General features: G+C 57.1%; 1 protein-coding gene across 1 annotated transcript; it reads right to left on the minus strand.

Moving 5' to 3' along the window:
* Nucleotides 1–296: 296 nt before the first annotated feature.
* Nucleotides 297–17,148, minus strand: GDF6 (growth differentiation factor 6). Its single transcript, XM_081495611.1, has 2 exons — nt 16,749–17,148; nt 297–1,282 (listed from the first exon to the last, which is right to left on the minus strand). The coding sequence occupies exons 1-2, from the start codon at nt 17,146–17,148 to the stop codon at nt 297–299; spliced, it is 1,386 nt and encodes a 461-aa protein (XP_081351737.1).
* Nucleotides 17,149–18,681: the final 1,533 nt, after the last annotated feature.

An 18,681-nucleotide genomic window follows, 5' to 3' on the forward strand; every position in this document is an offset into this window, starting at 1 on the left:
CTAATAACGACCAAAAAAAAAAAAAAACAACAAAAACAAAAAACTGAAGAAATCCTCCTTAGCTGGTTTTTCCAGGATGCCCCCCACCCCCCGGGCAAGGTGTGAAATTCCGTCTCTCCCTCTGGGCAGGCAGGTGGAAGATTCTGGGAAGGCAGAACTCCCTGGTCTCCCACTGGCCGAAGAAAGTCCAGGCTGTGGCCCCACTTTCCGCCTCGTCGGAGGCCAGCTCCCCTCCGCCTCTCCGCGGTCGGACCTCCCCCCGGGCCATCCCGGGCCGAAGCGGCAGGAAGGCGCCGCTACCTGCAGCCGCAGGACTCCACCACCATGTCCTCGTACTGCTTGTAGACCACGTTATTGCCCGCGTCGATGTACAGGATGCTGATGGGAGTCAATTTGGTGGGCACGCAGCAGCTGGGCGGGGTGGAGCCGGGGTCCATGGAGTTCATCAGCGTCTGGATGATGGCGTGGTTGGTGGGCTCCAGGTGCGAGCGCAGCGGGAAGTCGCACACGCCCTCGCAGTGGTAGGCCTCGTACTCCAGGGGCGCGATAATCCAGTCGTCCCAGCCCAGCTCCTTGAAGTTTACGTGCAGGGGCTTCTTGCTGCAGCGCAGCCTCGACTTCTTGCCGTGCCGCTTGCCGTGGCGGCTGGCAAAGGCCGTGCGCCGCCGCCGGCGGCCTGGCGAGGGCGGCCAGGGCCCGGCGTCCGGGGTGTCCGACGGCGACTGCGGCGGCGGCGGCGGCGGCCCCGACCCCTCGGAACCCGCCCCGGGGCTGGCCACCTCGGCCGCCGAGCCCAGCTGCTCGCGCATCTCGGCGAACAGGGTCTTGCGCTGGGATCTGGAGAACACGACGAGCAAGGCGCGCTCCTGGGGGGTCCGCACCCTCCGGCCGAAGCCCAGACTCCGCAGGTCCGGGGGCGGCGGCTGCTGGGGCCCCGGCGCGCGCGCCTCGGCCTCCCCGGCGTCCGGCTCGCCGCCCCACGCGGCCCGAAGCTCCAAACACAGCTGCTTCCAGGGCTGGGGGCGCAGGCCCCGCCACACGTCGAAGACTTCCCAGCCGGGCCGGGGCGCCCCCTGCGGGTCCAGGCTCCGCGCTTCCAGCAGCAGGGGCGACTGGCAGGCGAAGAGCTGCAAGCGGAGCGGCCCGGCCGGCGGCCCCGAGGGCGCAGCGGGCGCCTGGCGAAACAGCCGCAGCTCCGCGCCCACCAGCTCTTCTTTGTCTGAGAGCGTGGACACATCAAACAAATACTTCTGTCTCCGGAGAGGAGTGTGCGAGAGATCGTCTGCGAGATAAAAATAATAATAATAATAATTACAGTCAGTTTCACTTAAGAGGGAGATCAGTCCGGAACTCTGCGGCCGCCCCTGGCATGGAGCCGGGGCAGGTCGGTAGGGGTCCCCGGGCGCCCGCCTGGGGGGCTGACCACCCCGGCTCCCCGCCCCGGCAGGGCGCGGCAAAAAGGAAGGCGCACCAGGGCGGCCCCCTCGTCTCCATCAGCGCGGGACACCCTGCGCGGAAGTCGGTGGAGAAGGCGGCCGCGGCGGCCTCCTGGGTTTCCCCCACACACACCCCCATGAGCCTGCGTAACCACTAATGAGCCCTTTGTGGCCGCGATACCGCCACACCTCCGCTGGGCTGGCTCGTTCTCATCATTCCCGTCTCAGTTCAAATGTCACCTCTTCCGAAAGGACCATCTTCGACCACCCTGATCTAAAGCAGACTCCCTCGGTCACTATCACGGGACCCTGGTGTATTACCTTCCCCGCACTTAGCACGATCTACAAGGACCCCGTTTGTATTCGTCTCCTCAGGGGTCTGCCTTTCCCAGCAACAGCCATGCCCCACCTCCAGCAGCCCATAGGAGCTAGCCCCCTGTGCTGGCCAATCTTGCTCACCGCAGCGTCTACAGGCCTGTCTGACCTGGGGTACACGCCAGCCAGTAAGTGGGGAACTTCTTGGCTGCTCTTTATAACTATCTAGAGTTTTAAATGACAGCACCAGGGCATGCTTCAGCCAACTGGATCAATATCTGAGGACAGGGCCTGGGTATTGGAGTTTTGTTGGGGTTTCTTAGCTTTGCTTTTTTTAAAAAAAAGCTCCAAGTTGATTTGAAGGGACAGCCCAAGTTGAAACCCAGGGGTCTGGTGGAACGGTGGAAGGTGCTGCCCAGCAGACAGGTTTGCTGAAACCTTTAGGCCCAGTACGAAGTTCACAGAATGCAGAGCTGCAAGGCAATTTCTTTCTTTTTTAAATTCATCAATCATTTAACAAACAAAAGAGCAAGAAGGGTTTCCAAAGTCTGCAAGGGGACAAATGAATCAACACTAACACCAGGCATCTGTCCATTGAGAAGATCCTGCAGCCAATGAGAAATAAATCCATCAGCAAGGAGAAGAACCTAAGCAATGCATACACACACAGAGTGACATTCTCCCCTCCTTCACCTACCCAATCTGAAATCGTCTTGCTTTGCAACTAATCCTGAGAGAAAAAAATGGGGGCACCTGGAGGAGGGACAATAACAGGCTTTTAAATTTCAAGGTGAATTCCTGAGGACCCAGGCAAAACTGGACTTCTTTTTTGACACATCTGTGCATGAAGCCAATCCACTTCAGTGTGCAAGGCGGAAAGCTAACCAGATTTTCCTGGGCTGCCTTCTCATAAAATATTTACAACCCAGCAAATACAAAAATCCCCAAAGCCCCCAGCTTGCCCCAGAAGCTAGTAAAGTTGGGGTAGACTTCAATAGTAAAAGTGTCACCGGGTCCTGGGGTCCGGCCCTCGATGCCTGTCCAGATGTAGCCCCAAGGCACTGGATCTGGAGCCTCGGCCACACCCAGTCCCCACTCCTGGCTGACCGCTGGGCGGCTGGCTGCCTCACTCAGTCGTGCAAGTCCAGACCTGAGATGGAGCTGTGGGAAGGGTTAGAGAGGTGAAAAGGGAAAAACTGCTGGAGGCACTTGATTTATGGAAGCCAAGACCTTCAAACCGACCAGGGTCACATTAAAATCAGTGGGAATTCAGCACACTTTCTTCTCCTTTAAAGAAAACTGTGTCTGACAACATTCAACCACCACTCAGATCTCTGGACCTATTATTGCCTGAGGCTTCCCCTTCCTGTCTCTCAAATTTCTCTCCCCAAACTAAGGAGGTGATAAGAGGGACAAACCTAAGGTTCTTGCTGCACCAGCTTGATGTCTTGAGGGCTGACATATTTTTCATCCTTACTTTATCCACGAGTACAGATCGGTCCTGCAAGGTAAGTACTCATATTGTTCCCATTTTACAGATGGGAAAACCAAGGCTTGGAGAAACTAATTACCCAAGTCTGACAACTAATAAGTGGTGGTATTCAGATCCAAACCTAGGTCCCTTTAATTCCAGAGTTGGAGCATTTAGCAGGTAAGCCCCATGGCTCCCTGGAGAAGGAAATGGCAGCCCAGTCCAGTATTCTTGCCTAGAGAATCCTGTTAATGGAGGAGCCTGGTGGGCTGCTGTCCATAGGGTCACACAGAGTTGGACATGACTGAAACAACTTAGCATGCATGCATGCATTGGAGAAGGAAATGGCAACCCACTCCAGTATTCTTGCCTGAAGAATCCCAGGGACAGAGGAGCCCGGTGGGCTGCCGTCTATGGGGTCGCACAGAGTTGACACGACTGAAATGACTTAGCAGCAGCAGTGGCCCATGGCTTCCATTGCCCATCCACTAGAGTCCAGGTCCTGGAGCCAAGGCAACTGGGAGTGGCTAGGGTATAAGTGATGAAGCATACAGTCCGAACAGTATTTTCAGGGCTTGGTAGGAATCAAACCTGGGATCCTTTAGGAAATCATTTCCATCTCTGCTTACATAACTCTTGAGACAATTTGTCACTGGTTGGAGAGGTATAGGGGAAGAAGAGGCAGGTGTACAAGATGATTTATTTATTTTTCTCTCATGCAACACAGAGAAATCAGCCTGCTTTTGTTTTCATTCCTTTTTTTAAAAGCATGGACTGCCATACAACAATGCAAATCAGCCATAATTATACTTAATCCCCTCCCATACCTGCATTGTTGTATGGCAGAAATCAACATAATATTGTAAAAAAAAAGTTTTTTAATTTAAATTAAAAAAGTAAAAGTGTGAACTAATAAATGCTTAGTCCACACAGCTGAGTCATGTTTTTCTAGTTCTTAAGAAGGGTCAAAACAGAGAAAACCTCTGTAAAAAGAGGGTTCCACTGGTTCTGCAGCCTTGGGATTCACGTGATTTTTCTAGCAAGATCAGCCTGCTTCCCCACCCATTCCAGAGCTAGGAGAAAGAATACAAATGGGGGCTTCAACCTGTATCCTGCTCTCTTTTCTTCCCACACCAGCTCCATCCCACAGTTTGAGGGGCCTCACCTGCATGGACACACTTGCCACAGGTCCACGCTTCCCCAGGTACAGGTGCACACATAAGGCAGTCCACACACCCCTAGGAGGACAGACCCAGAGGAGAAGCTGCCCAGGCCCTTGAAGTGGGCTCGGGGCCATGTAAGTGAGAACATGGTGGCTCAGGTACCAGAGCAGAGCAGAATGAATAGCTCTCCAAGCCACTGAACCCGCACTGGTCCCTAAAAATGCACCGTCAGCTTTCCCCAGGAACCTGTTACAAATGCATACTGTCTTGGGCCCCAAAGGTTTGAGGTGGGACCCAGAATTTGCATTTTCCTCAGTTCCCACATGACGCTGGTTGGGTCTCCACTCTAAGGACCACACATCTAGAGGAGCCCATTCCCTGGGCTCTTCAGATGCCCCACTAGGTGGGGAGGGCCCCATGGGGATAAAACGCAGGGCCAGGGCAGGGGCTAAGGCAGCACTCACCAGTACCAAGTTGCTATTGCTCCCTGCTCCTCCTGCCCCCTGCCACGGCCACCCCCACATTTTTTATTTTATTCTTCCAGCCACATGTGTCCAGAACCTCTAATCCATGATCGTGGCTGCTCTGTGAAGCTCCCCTACAGACCACATTCTCCACCTGTCTGGACCTGCTCTGGAGGCATGCATCACAGAAATAGCCCCAGAGGAGGCTTCCAGCTTGGAAGTGCACACACCATACACTGTGGCCCTGCAGACACTTTGCCTGCGGATGCTGGCATCACAAGGCCTGGCCGGTGCTGTCTTGGCCATCTGTGGGTAGAAAACCAGCCCTTCACACTCCCTCCCACAAGCCTCTCCCATCATTGGAGTGTTAGTTGCTCAGTCGTGTCCGACTCTTTGCGACCCCATGGACTGTGGCCTGGCCAGGCTCCTCTGTCTGTGGGATTCTCTAGGCCAGAATACTGGAGTGGGTCGCCCTTTGCTTCTCCAAGGGATCTTCCCGACCCAGGGATAGAGCTCGGGTCTCCTGCATTGCGGAAAGATCCTGAGCCACCAGGGAAGCCCAAGAAGCAAATATCAGAGCGTGAAGAAAAAGGATACCCGAGGGCGCCTTAAGTCAGGATACCCAGGAGAGGGGCTTTTAGGCAGCCTTCCCCGCCCACTCGCACTAATCCAGCTGCTGACGGCTCCCGCGCGCGCCATCCTGCAGACCGGCTCCGAAAACCCCAAACATCCTTTGGTTTGGGGCAGAAAGGGCCTGGCCGGCTCTGCGTTTCCCCAGGACGTCTTGTCGTATGTCCGCAACTTGAGGTCCCTCTTGAGAGTTCTGGTTGCATCGTGCGTCACTCTGCGGGGCCCCGAGGGCGCCCCGCAGCTCCAGCTCGCCCCCCAAGGCCCTTCGCGCCCAGGCTCTGGGCTCCAGGACCCTGCCTAATAGCACGTGTCCCGCTCGCGTCCTCTAAATCAGCTGTGACCTAAGCGGCCACTGCTGGGCCCCACCCGCCTCCACCGGCCGCCCACCGCTCGTCTGGCCGCATGTCCTCCGGCGATGGGCTGCGGCCCAGAAAGCCGCGATGACAGTGGAGTCTTCCACCCCCGCTAGGTGGGGACGGAGCAGGGAGGATAATCTCCCGTCTTCACAAAGGAGACTCCGGGGGTCTTAGCTGCTCAGCCTTTCCCTCCCCGCTACCCCTCTTCAAAAGCATCCCTGAATGTTCCTGGGAGCGCCTCTGTGTCGGGCACGTGCTCAGGGTTTGGTGGCCTCGGTCCCATGAATCCTCAGCGACAGCGTGCGAGGCCCGTTCTAACTGTTACGCACTCACTCTTTTATAGGCGAGAGAGCGGGCTCCACGAGGAGTCATCACTCGCCCAAGGTCTTGCAACTCGGAAGGGGGACACGATCTGAAGGAAGGTCTAGATTCTGACCGAAGCCCTGGGACCGGAGGCCACGCCCCTCTTCCAGGGATCTGATTGGGCGGCGGAGCAAAGAGGGAGGCCGTGAGACACACATTCATCACTGAGCCGCCAACACAAAGGGCGCTGGGTTCGGCCAGGAATTCCTTCCCCCGGCCCCAGCCTTTAATGGAAATTAGAAGACCTTCAAGCAGGGAACTCAGAGCTGGCTTGGAGCCTCTTCTTCCCAGGTCACTCAGCCCTGAGGATGTCCTGAGGTTGCCCAAGTCCACCAGTTGGAAATAGAGCCAGGTGTACTGGGTGAGTAAAAAGGAGCCTTCGGTCCTCTCTCCGCTGGGGTATGAAGGTCTCTGAGTAATTTCTGCTCCAACCATTACCCTCTCCTGGGACAGTGATCTCCTGGTCATCCTCCCTCCCCCACTCTTGTCCCGAGCCCCGCCGCAACCAAGATCCGAGCCTTGCAAACTGCTGACCTTGCTGAGCAGTCCCACTGATTCATGAGGCCACCTGCACAATTCACCCTGTCTGGGATGCTTTTGCTTACCTCTAACATAATCCTCGGAGAAGGCAATGGCACCCCACTCCAGTACTCTAGCCTGCAGAATCCCATGGACGGAGAAGCCTGGTGGGCTGCAGTCCAAGGGGTCGCTAAGAGTCGGACACGACTGAGCGCCTTCACTTTCACTTTTCACTTTCATGCATTGGAGAAGGAAATGGCAACCCACTCCAGTGTTCTTGCCTGCAGAATCCCAGGGACGGGGGAGCCTGGTGGGCTGCCATCTATGGGGCCGCACAGAGTCGGACAGACTGAAGCGACGACGTAGCAGCAGCAGCAGCAGCATAATCCTAACAGTAAACTCTGCTGTATGCACTCACTATGTGCGTACTAAGTCACCTCAGTCGTGTCTGACTCTTTGCGACCCTACAAACTGTAGCCCGCCAGGCCTCTCTGTCCATAGGCTTCTCCCAGCAAGAATACTGGAGTAGGTTGCCATTCCTTTCTCCAAAGGATCTTCCTGACCCAGGGATCAAACACATGTCTCGTGTCTCCTGCATTGGCAGACAGGTTCTTTACTACTAGCACCACCTGGAAAGCCCACTATGTGCTGGGCATAATCTAAATTCTAGACTTATAGTAAGTCATTTAAGCTTCAAAAGGACCTAAGTCATTTTCTCCCAAAAAAAGGAAAAAAATCATTATGTCATGATTCAGAAAACTAAAACACAGAGGGCTCAAGTGTCACTTGTCCAAGATAGAGGTAGGTGTCGCAGTCTGGCTCCAATATCGGTGCCACCACTCTGGACTTCCCAGCCGCTGATCTGTGTGTCTGGTAGAGACCCTGAGAACGCTCCAGCTCTTTTGCGCTGCCCGTGACTGTGGGGAGGACATCCACCCCTGATCTCCAAGTGTCAATCACTTCCTAATCAGCAGAACTGAAGGGATGCCAACAACTGGACTTTTGAAATAGAACTTAGATGGAAACAACTTTCTCATCTGCAAAATGAGAATCTCACGCCAGCTCACAGTCACTGAGGGAAGGCTGGCAAATGAGATAGAGTAAGAAAGACGTCGAGGATATGTGTACATGTTAGTTACTACTGAAGACATGGAATGAGCATAGGAATCTAGAGTCTGAGACATGATTGGAATCCTGACCTATAACTTACTGGTTGGATGATCTTGGATGGACTGAATCATGTAAGCTCTCCCAGCATCATATGCCTCATCTGTAAAGCAGGAAAATGACACCTCCCATCCCGACTTTGCAGAGTCATTGTAAAGGTCAGAGTCCAGGCAACCAGAGCCAGCTGTGCATAACAGACAGAAGCACCCAAAGAATGCAGCCAATATTAACTATAACTACCTACAACCAGGTAAGGGGCCCTGGGGGGAAGATGCACCTGTCCTCCTCTTGGCCTTCTTTGAGATGCAGTCCAGTGCTCTCCACAAGATTTTCAGAAGTGAGTGGAGGGGAGGTGCTGGGCAGAGCGGTCAAGAAAGAAACCAGGGCTTCCAGTGAAGGGGCAAGGCCCATAACGGTTTCAGCTTCACCCCCATCACCTTGCTCCATCTCAGTCCCTAGGCTTTATCCACCACTCTGGGCCCCTCCCACAAATGCCAAGTGAACGACCAACCTCCAGCCAGAACCTCATCAAGGACAGGCCCTCCTCTGCAGGTAGCAGGTAGGCACTATGAAAATCTACCACACCCCTGAGAGCCCTAGTGGCTGGTCTCCTTGCCCCTCGCCTCCCACTCTCCCATTGGCACCTTTGTGGGGCACGAACTGTCCACAGAGCCAATCTAGGGTACAGGAGAGGTGTTCCCTAGCTTCATCAGGCAGCTTGGAGGAGAAGGGGTCATAGCCATGAATGACACCTTGGGCTTCAGTGGGAGGAGGCATCACAGTCCCACAGAAGTTCCCCTGGGCCAGCACCTCCTCACCACACACCCAACGAGCCTTCGCTCTGGGTCTGTTGGCTTCCCCAGTGTTTTCCCCAATAGCTTGCCCTGAATTTCTCAGCTTCTTTCTGCCTTTTAAAGACCAGAGAGGCCCCGGGAAATCCTCCACAGAGGACTTTTCCACACTCTTCCCAAAGCCTCAGCACGTCCCTGCCCCCTCTCCCTGGCTCTAGCCGAGGCCTTGGGAACCACAAAGAATGAGTCTGGTGGCCAGCCTCCATCTGGAAGAGAAACCTCAATGTTCCCACAGCAAGTTTTCACTCAGCCTGTGGCAAACCAGTGAGCTTGGGTGTGGGGAGCAAAGGGGAACCCTGATTTCCACCCGGCTGGGAACAACTTCACTCTCCCAGGGAGCTTTCAGCAGGTTTCTGGAAGGAGACGGGCCAGCCCTTTACCTGAGCTCTGGGCGCTGGGCACCCCTAGCAGGAGTCCGGAGGTACTTCGAAGAGATTCCTTTTGTCTCTCAGGATTAAACAGATTCATTTATAAAGCAGTTTCCACGCACGTGGTGCAAACTCCCCTGGCCGAAGGGGCCCATGAGCCAGAGATGCAAAGCCCAGATGAAGGACACTTCACCAGGCTTCTCTCTTCACTGACATCCTATCCTGGGCTCTCGATCACAGTGGCTCAGATCTTAATTTGACAGCACCGCGGTTGAAATCCAACAGTTGAAATCCAAGAAGCTCGGATGCACCCCACACGTCGGACCTTCTCTCATACCTTTCCTCTGCCGCTAAGCAGCCTGTGCCCGGCGTCCTCAGCTGCAGCATCCTCTGCAGGTCACTGCTGTCTCCTGGACCCTCGGAGCATGGTCCACACCTGGTTGATTTGCCCAAGGTCGCCCCAGCTGCTATGTCGACCTGTATAGGGTCACCTGGGAGCCCAGGGGAGCTGCGTCTCAGCCCTGAAACTGCCCTTTGGGCTGGAACATGATCGCGGCCCTTGGACTTGAGAGCTTGGAGATTCAAAGCAGAAGAAAAGCTTCCCATTTTACGTTGTTTCCCCTCCACGACCAGTTCTGAAGTTGCAGGTGGGAGGACGGGCTCAAACTGGCTTATGGTTATGGGTGGGATATTGGACGGTCAGCGCCGGGGCAGGGGCGGGGTGGTGGGTTCCTGAGCAGGAGAAACCTCAGTGATGCGCGTTCCTTCAAGTGCTGGCCCGGACACTCCTCCTGAGGCCGGCATCGTGGCAACTCAGCTCCACTGCGTTCACCTCGGGCTGAGTCCCGAAATAAAACGCTACCATAAACGAGATTCCTGGTGGCAGTTATGACCCATAGTCTAGCATCCTTCAGTACCACCGCCCCCCGCCCCCCCCCCCGCTTCCCTTACTGGGCGTGGAAGCGGCGGTCGGCTGAAAAGTGGGATCGCGACTGGACCAAGTTGCCCGGAAGCCAGATATGCAGAACAGGCGCACGGATTCTCTTCGGGTCCGAGGTTATTTAGGGGGGGAAGGGGGATGGGTAAACCATCCCCGATCGACCCCAAAGTTAATCCCCCTCGCTGCCACTGCTCCGGCTTTCCGCTCCGCTCCAGCCGTCAGACCCGCTCCCGCCGGAGCCGGAGGCCCGCCCTCTCCTCGCCTGCAGGCACCCTCACTACCGGGTCCCTAAACACTGCCCGGCCCCCAGGCGCCCGGGCCACGGGCCGCGGAGCGCGCGCCTCCCCGCGAACGCTGGTCCGCGCCGCCCGCCGGCTCCCAGAGCCTGCAGCAGCTCACCTCAGTGGACCCAACCCTGGGCCCACAGCAGCGCAGATGGACTGTCCTGGAGGGCAGGCACCAGCCTCCCTGGAACCCATTATTTGATCCCTGTAAACAAGAGACTGGAAAAGGACATGGCAACCCTCTCCGGTATTCTTGCTTGGAGAATCTCATGGACAGAGGAGCCTGGCGGGCTAGAGTCCATAGGGTCGGAAGAGTTGGACACGACTTAGCGACTAAACCACCACCACCACCACCACCACCAAACAAGAGACACCATTTAACCAACACTGAGCTTAAAAACAAATAGCCAGTCTTTAAGGGCGGGGGTGGGGGGAGCGGTGATGGGAATGGGGTTGAGGGAGGTGATAGGTACCAAGCAAGGAAATGGCGTAGTGAATCCACATTCCTGCTCTCCACCCCTCGCGGCCTCGAGAGCGTCGTCCAGAGAGCATCGCTTACCCAGGGGTATTCCATACCCGCGGAGTTCTAGAACTAGAGCCCTCCTCTGCACTTAAAGGCTCCTAGGGATCATTGTTGATTTGCTCTGGGTCGTTGGATGCAAGCAGAAGTCCTGGCAAGAAACAAAAGTTTTCTTTTCGCCCTCCTACATCTTTCCTCCACCTGTCTGCTCAGTTGCCTTCTCCCTCTCCGACCACGCCGCCCCCAGGAAGACGTCACCAGTTTCCCCGAGGTGTGCGGCCAGAACCCGAAAGCTCCAGCTGGGAGGAAAAAACGGGGTGCACTAGAGCGCCCATCAGTCCAACGCTCTGCGTTCCCCGCGGTCACTCTGGTCGGAAGGGGGAGCTTTCATGTCTTGATTCAGTTTGCGCGGGAAGGGGTTCCCAAGGCCTGTCATGGGTTGTGGCTTAGGTAATTTTTTTTTTTTTTTAATGTGCAAAAAACAACAAGGATGTTGGAGCAGGTTTTTCGATCCCCTGCCCCTCACCCCCAGCAACTCGCAAACTCCCGGAGCCCCAGAGCCTTCCGCGCCAGAAAAAGCACAGTGTCCTTTTCTGATTAGTCTCTCCTGCTGAGGAAGCCCGGCCCAGAATTCTGGCGATACTTGCCCTCTCGCTGAAGACACTAGGCGTTCTTAGCCTCTTGCTAAAGCGGCCTTTGTCTGGCGGCCCTTAAGGCCTTAGGGATGGGAGTGACAGTAACTGCTGTTTAACAACGAGCCCGTGGCCAAGGCTTAGGTTTATGGCCTGAAAAATGTTTTAGTCATCCCATCCAGAAGGGCAGAACAGACTTCTGGTTTCAGGCTTCCTTCCCTTACCCCTGGGGTTAGTTCCAGGACCTGCCCGTTCACTGGACTTGAATGGGATCCTGAACCTGGACGGCTTCGCAAACCCTGCTCACAGGGGCGCGTCCTCACACGCACGCACGCACGCACTTGAACGCTCAGCAGTCCTTTTCCAAGGCTGTTCCCTCTTTCCGGGGAAATAAAGCCTAGATTGGAACCTTCTGCCGGCTTCCTCACTTGGCCGTCTGGTCTGCATTAGTGTTTTTATAAGGGACTCAAACAAATCGAATACAAGGTCACCAAATAATTAACAGTTGTGAATTCCCTCCATCCCCATTAAAATACTTCCCTGCTTATATTTCATTTTCCGTTTGCCAACGACAACAGGGTTCGGGCAAAAGCCCGGCTGCGTTGATTGCACCACTCTGCGGCCCAGGTCCACCCAGAAACTCGCTGTTTTGCATAAACATACCGCGCGAGACGCACTTCAATCAGGAGGGAAAGATGCGGCTCTTAGAAGTGCTTCCGGCCGCCAGACTATCCCCACGACTGTCCTGCCCTGCACCCTGGCAATCGCGGCCCAGAAGGTAAACCTAGAAGCCAGAGATCCCGGGCAAACTCTCCCGAGGTTCATTTCCAGGGTGTCAAGTTCTTCAAAGATGTTCGGATCTCCTTGGGTTTTTTTTGTTTGTTTGTTTGGTTGGTTGGTTGGTTGGTTTTTATCTGTTCCCTACTGCCTCCTTTCTGAGAGTGCTAGGGTAACAACAAACCCCCCCCCCCAAAAAAAGACTTAAAGAGTATTCTTATTTCAAAATTGTCTGAAAACCTAACTCACAGCAATGTTCTTAAATTCATTTTGTTTTCTTCATCCTTAAGAGGCTTTTTTTTTTTTTTTTGGTCCCTTGCTGGAATTAACATGGTGCTTCTCACTACATAAATTAAAGTCCGAGTTTTGCCTCACTCTCCCTCACCCTCTATCTTACAGCCACGTTCAATTCACAGTTCTTACCGTCTGCCGTTCCCAGGCCCCGGGGTTTGGGGATCCAAGCCGCCTATACTTGTGGTCTTTTAATGAGTTCTGTCATGTGCTAACTGCAATGTCTGTGTATCCAACCTGGTCCATCCTGATCCTATGACTGCACCAACACACACATGCACACACTTTCCCATCTCTGTGGATCCAAAATCATCTTGAAAGCACAATTTGGAGGCATTCTTAAAGGTCAGGGCTTCCATGGTGGTTCAGCTAGTAAAGAATCCGCCCACAATGCAAGAGACCTGGGTTCAATCCCTGGATTGGGAAGATCCCCTGGAGAAGGGAATGTCTACCCACTCCAGTATTCTGGCCTGGAGAAGTCCGTGGACTGTATAGTCCATGGGGCCGCAAAGAGTCGGACCCGACTGAGAGACTTTCACTCACATACATGCTATGTGAAAATTACCTTTAAAAATTAAAGATCAGGGGTAAGGCGGTTTGTGCCTTTTACAGGTAGATCAAAGAGGAAGCAAGGTGCACCTCAGTATTAGACTTGAATTCAAAGTTTCACTCCAACTCCTAACTGAGTCTTGAGAGATTACAGAGGTAGGGAGTCTGTCCATTTTTTCTACTTCTGCTTCCTGCCACCATCCTTTAGAAATCTCCTCTTGCCTTACTCTATCCATATAGCGCCAGAGGTAAGCAGGCAGAATTGGCTATAATGAGAGCTTCAGCTTTAATCAGCTGTGTGACCTTGAACAACTTGCTTAACCTCTCTGCCTTCTTTAAATTCATCTGTAAAACAGAGATTGTAGCACTTGCTTCCTGGGGGAGGGAGATGTTGTTAGAATTAAATGAAATAATTCATGTAACAGATGATAGCCCAGTATTTGGTACACAGTAAATGCTCAACATGTCAATATATACCAATTATATCGGAGAGCAAACTGAAAGGGTGGACATATTTTTAAAAGCTTGCAATCAAGTCTCCTCATGGCGGGTTGAGGGAAGGAGGCAGGGAGTGAGGCAGTACAGAACATGCAGTCGTCATAGATCTAAAGCGCTCTGAATCCATCCACGCTGGGCAGAGTTCATCCTCACGCTCCCATTCTTAAAACGCAAGCTTTAGGTGTAACTTTTGGGGTTCCGGGGTCCCCAGGTGAGGAAGACTTTTTTAGAAATACTGTACGTTAAGTAGTCCAGGCCTCAACAGCGGGCTTCAGGATTCCTTACGTGGTCTTTGCTCCTGCCCCTGAGGGACCCCCTGCTTCTCAAAGCCAAGCCTGCCACACTCGACGGCGATTTAAACATCCCCGAGGCAAGGCGCCAAGTCAGCTCGGCCGGCGCGCCTCTGGGTTGGCCGCTTCTCTTTGCTCCTTGTCCTGCCATCCCCAGCTGGGGGAGGGGAGACCCGCGGGTTTGGCGCGGTTTGAGAGTCCCCACGTGAGAGGGGCGGAAGTCCTCGCCAGGAGCCCGGGATGCGCGGCTGGCGGGTCCCTTCCATCACGGGAGACTAGACACCGTTTGATGTGTTATGACATGAACCCTCAATTAGATCGCTGAGTTGAAACACTCCAATCAGGGGCCCGATGCTAAGCAAGCCCCGGAAGGTCCAGCCCGAGGTCACCGCCGGTGACACATCAAATCAAAATCAGTGAGAGGGAAAGTGAGGCTTTCCCTTTATCAAGCTGGGGCTGTGGCCCGCAGCGCACCCCCTCCTCTGCGTGCCCCCCTCCTCCGCGCGCCCCCTCCAGCCTGCGGCTTCGCACTCCTTCGCCCCCGCGCGGAGTGCTACCCGCCGCACAGCCTTCCCGCTCAACGAACTGCCTTTCTTCCCGTTTTCTGGGAACCTAAGGGCTCGGGGGAGACCGCGCCTAGGACGCGGCGGGCCAGGTGGTCACGCCGCGTCTCCTCCGGCTGGGGATCGCGTTCGGGAGTGGAAGCCGGACGTCTGGATCTCGGTCCGGCTAGCCTGGAGAGCTTGGCTCGGGAACAGAGCCCCCCATCCACCCTCAACCCCCCCTCCCCCAGGCTGAGCGCGCAGCCAGTCCCCTCCCTACCTCCGGCGCCCAGGGGCGCCCAGCGCGATGCCCGGGGAGAGGCTTCCGCGCAAGGCAGGGTGAGGCGAGCCCGCGTCTGCGCCCTACCTGGAGTCCCCAGAGACCTCCCACACTTGCCCCAACGCCGCAGGCTTCGGTGGACGCCTCCCAGCAGCCCGCGGGGTCCCCTGGTCCTGTGCCAAACTCTTAGGGCGCAGCTTGCGAGTTAGGGGGCATCTGTCTGGGGGAGGGGCAGAGATTCTGGCCACTTCCCGTGGGGAGAAGAAAAGGCGCGCCCAACCGCCGGCCACCCTGGGCCTCCGGGACTTCTTCCCCTGGGGAAGAAGCTTTAGAGTAATCCACTCTGTTCTTCCTTAGTCTCTCGACTAGGGGAGTCTGAGGCAAGTCTTCGATTAGGGGAATCAGAGAGGATGAAGGATGCACAGATGATCTGGAGGCAGAGAAACAACAGAGGTAGGACGAAGGTTGGAAGTGGGGTCAGGGCGAGCTGCGCCGGCAGCAGAGAGGCCGGGGACCCTGATGCAACGCCGCGAAGAAGCCACTTGTATTTGCCAAGGTGGCTTTACTAGTCCTGAAATCACCATAAAATACCTGGCGATAATTTGCCACCCAGACCTTTCCGCAGCTCGTGAACCTCGCTGACCTCCGGCTGCAGACGCGAACGCCTCGTGGGCTGGACCCATGCAGGTCAGGAAGGCGGCGGCAAGGAATGGGGCTTGGGGCCTGAAGCCTGGAAAGAGCGGGGGGCTTGGGGCCTGCTCTGTAAATTTCAAGGGCGTGAGAGTCCCCAGGTCAGCCGAGTGGTCCTCTCGGTCCAAACCCCGGCGCTGGCCAGTTCCTGGGCGACCCCACTTTCACTGACCTGGAAGTGGGAGGCGGGGAAGGTATATAGAAGGCGAGGAGCTGCGTCTGGGCGGGTGGCGGAGTGGACCGATGCCTCCTTCCTTTCTCCTCGCCCCCTACTTCCCCTTTGCCCTCCCTTTGCTTTTTCTCCCTTCAGCCCATCTCCTTCCACGTTATTGTCTCTTTAGGAGCTGAGTGCCCGGCGCCGGCAGATCTTTCCCCAATTTCTGGGATCAGGGGAGCGCGAGGTTGTCTCCAAGGCACTCGCCACGCTGCAGACCCGCGCGGGTGGCAGGGAGGGGGCGCAGAGGTTTCCGCAGACACCCACACATGCACCCGAGCCCACGGAGGGGCCCAAAGACGGGGCCCCTGGGTCGAAGCGCAGAGAGAGGCGAGTTGCCTGGCTGAGAAAGGTGGGTGAGCACACCCAGGCACCCACGTGGATTAAGTACCAGCAGAACACCCAAACTGAGCCCACTTGCCTCTGCTCCCGGCTCTGCCTGCCAGTTGTTGCCGCTGCCTCTGCAGAAATGACTCGGTTGCGGCCCCCAGGGCGCGGGGCTCCTAAGCGGCTGACCATGCCCACACCCAGCGCCGGGAGCGGTCGGGTACCGGCGGAGCGGCTGGGCCGGGACACTGCCACCCGCCGCTCGCGGACTCGCTGCTCCGGACCGCGGCACTTGCTTCTGCCGGCTTTTCCCGGAGCCGATGGGAGCTCGGGGCTTCCCAGCGCTCGCTCGGGTCCCAGGGCCGCCCGCTCCGCCACCGCGCAGCTCCGGCCTTGGACCGCGCACCCGGTACCATCCCGGCTCCCTCGCCGCGGGTTCCATCAGTCCCCGCTGCGACCCCTCTCCAGCCCGGGTCATCTACCCGCCACCTCCCTCCTTCCACGCTTCCTCCAGCAGCCACCAGACGTGCGGCCCCCACGCTGCTTTCTGCAAAAGGCGAGAGGAAGAAGGAAGGAATGGAGAAAGAAACAGACGAAAGAGAGGCAGGGAGAATTGCACACTGGAATAAAATCTGCAGCCGCGTTCGGAAACGTACTTGGGCTTGAGAAAAAGCAATTGAAGAAAAGAAAAGGAGGAGGTATCCAGAGCGGGAAGGGAATTCACAGATGCAGCCTCCTGCCAGCGCCGGAGCTGAGCCCTGGCGGCTGACCTCCACCGAGAACGGAGTCGGGCGTCCTCTTTGCCACTTACCTAGGCCCCTGTCTACAAAGCTAGTGATCGTATTAGCCGACCTGGAAGACTGGAAAAAGCTGGCATTGATGCCCAGCTTCTCGGCGATGGAGTAAGTCCTGTAGATTGACAGCATGTACTCGTGGGGCACCACGCGCGGGCCCCTGCCGGGAGGCTGCCGAACCTCGGGCTGCTGAGGCGGCCGCCGCTGGGGCTCCTGGCGATCCAGGGGCGCCCGGGCCGTGGCATTCTCTCTCGGCGCCCGCGGCATCTTTCCTTCCTTGCGGCTTCGCATTCCCTTGGCGGAGCCCAGCTCGGCGGACGACGTGGAGGAAGAGATGGAAGCTTGCTGGAAACCCGGCAGATCCCACAGGAAACTGATGAGGAAGACGGCCGAGAGCAGGACTCTGGAGGTATCCATGGCGAGCGTCTCCCCGAGAGGCGGCGGCACCGGGCGCGAGGGGCGGCACGGAGCGGCTGGACAGCGGCCGGGGCCCGGCTCCTCCGGCGGACTCGGAGTGCGAGGAGCCGGGTCCCAGCCACACAAATCCCGGCCCTGCCACGCCCCCTCCCGCCCCTTGCCGGGAGGGGAGGGGAGAGGACAGAGGGAGGGGAGGAGAGGGTGGGAGGAGAGGCCGGGTGGTGTGGGCAGGAGGTGTGGGGGAGACGGGGCCGCTGTGGGCCGGGGTGGCAGGGGAGGGGGCACGCAGCGCCCCCGCGGGACGCGCGCGGGGTTGCCGGGCGGTGCGCGGGGAGCGGGGCCCGGCGCGGCGGGCAGGGGTAGGCGCGCGAGGCCGCTCGGCGGCAAGGAAGCCAGGGTTCTCCGCAGCGCCAGAGCCCCTCCAGCTCCGTTCGAAGCTCGGTCCCTCCGCAACGCCGCGCTGCGCGGGCTCCCAGTCATCCCACCGGCACCCCCCCCAACTCCCACCCCGGTCGCCTCCACTTGGCTGGGAGCGTGCAGCCCCGGGAAGAGGCAAGCGGCGGCCGCGGCGCCCCCCAGAGACAGCTCCGAGCAGGCGCCTCTGCAGCCGACTGCGCGTCGACTCCGGGCGGTGGTACCTTCCTTTCTCGGCCCCGACCTCCCGGGCCAGTCGATCGCTCCCCCTCAATGGCCAGCCCAGGGGCCAGGGAAGCCCCTCGCCGCGCGCGCCAGGCGTAGGGCTCAGCCCACAACAGCCCCGTTCTCTCGGTGGGGTTACCGCTTTCCACAAAGACCGGGCGTCTGTTCCCGACCCTCGAGGTCACGCAAAGGCCACGAGTCTGGATGGATGCTGAAAGCTGCAGCGCTCTGCTGCAGGCCCCAGCCTTTCTCGTCGCAGTCCCCAGCCTCTTCGGACCCTGGGTTCAGGCGATTCTTTTCTGCTCCAGCTGTCCCCCCGGTCCTCTCCCCTCTCGAGGCCTGGCCCCCGCCTCCAGTGCGTCCTATTTCCCCCTCTCTTCTTTCCCTCCCGCCTTCCATACTTCCTCCTTCCCCAAGTTCCTTCTGCATTCCAATCCCTCCTTCCCCAGCCTGCTTTTCTTCTCACACCGCCCTCCCATCTCTCTCTGCCTTCCCACCCTCTCCCTCCTCGGACCCCCCCTTCCCTTTCGGTGGACCCCTCCCTTTGCAGCTCTTCCCCAATCTGTTTCTCTTCAGCTCAGCCTCTCCCCGTCACGAGTTTCCTTTATCTGTCCCCAGATTCCCCGTGCCTGTCTTCTCCACCCACTGCCTCACTCATTCCCCGGCCTGACAGCTGAAATCGAGGCGGAGGGGCTGCCTCTCACTCGCTGGTCTCCATGCCCCTGGAGCGCCCTGGACGTCGCGTTTCCCCGTGCGTTTACTGGGTGCTCCCAGCACCAACCATAAAATGCTCTTGAATCGCCCCAGCTTCTACGGGAGGTTGGCCTTCCAGTTTTCCACTGTCACAGATTTAAACAATGAGACTGAGAGGAGAAAAATGACTTTTCCAAGGAC

Source organism: Giraffa tippelskirchi, chromosome 6, assembly GCF_054371585.1.
Source record: "Giraffa tippelskirchi isolate mGirTip1 chromosome 6, T2T-mGirTip1v1.2.pri, whole genome shotgun sequence".
Taxonomy (NCBI): domain Eukaryota; kingdom Metazoa; phylum Chordata; class Mammalia; order Artiodactyla; family Giraffidae; genus Giraffa; species Giraffa tippelskirchi.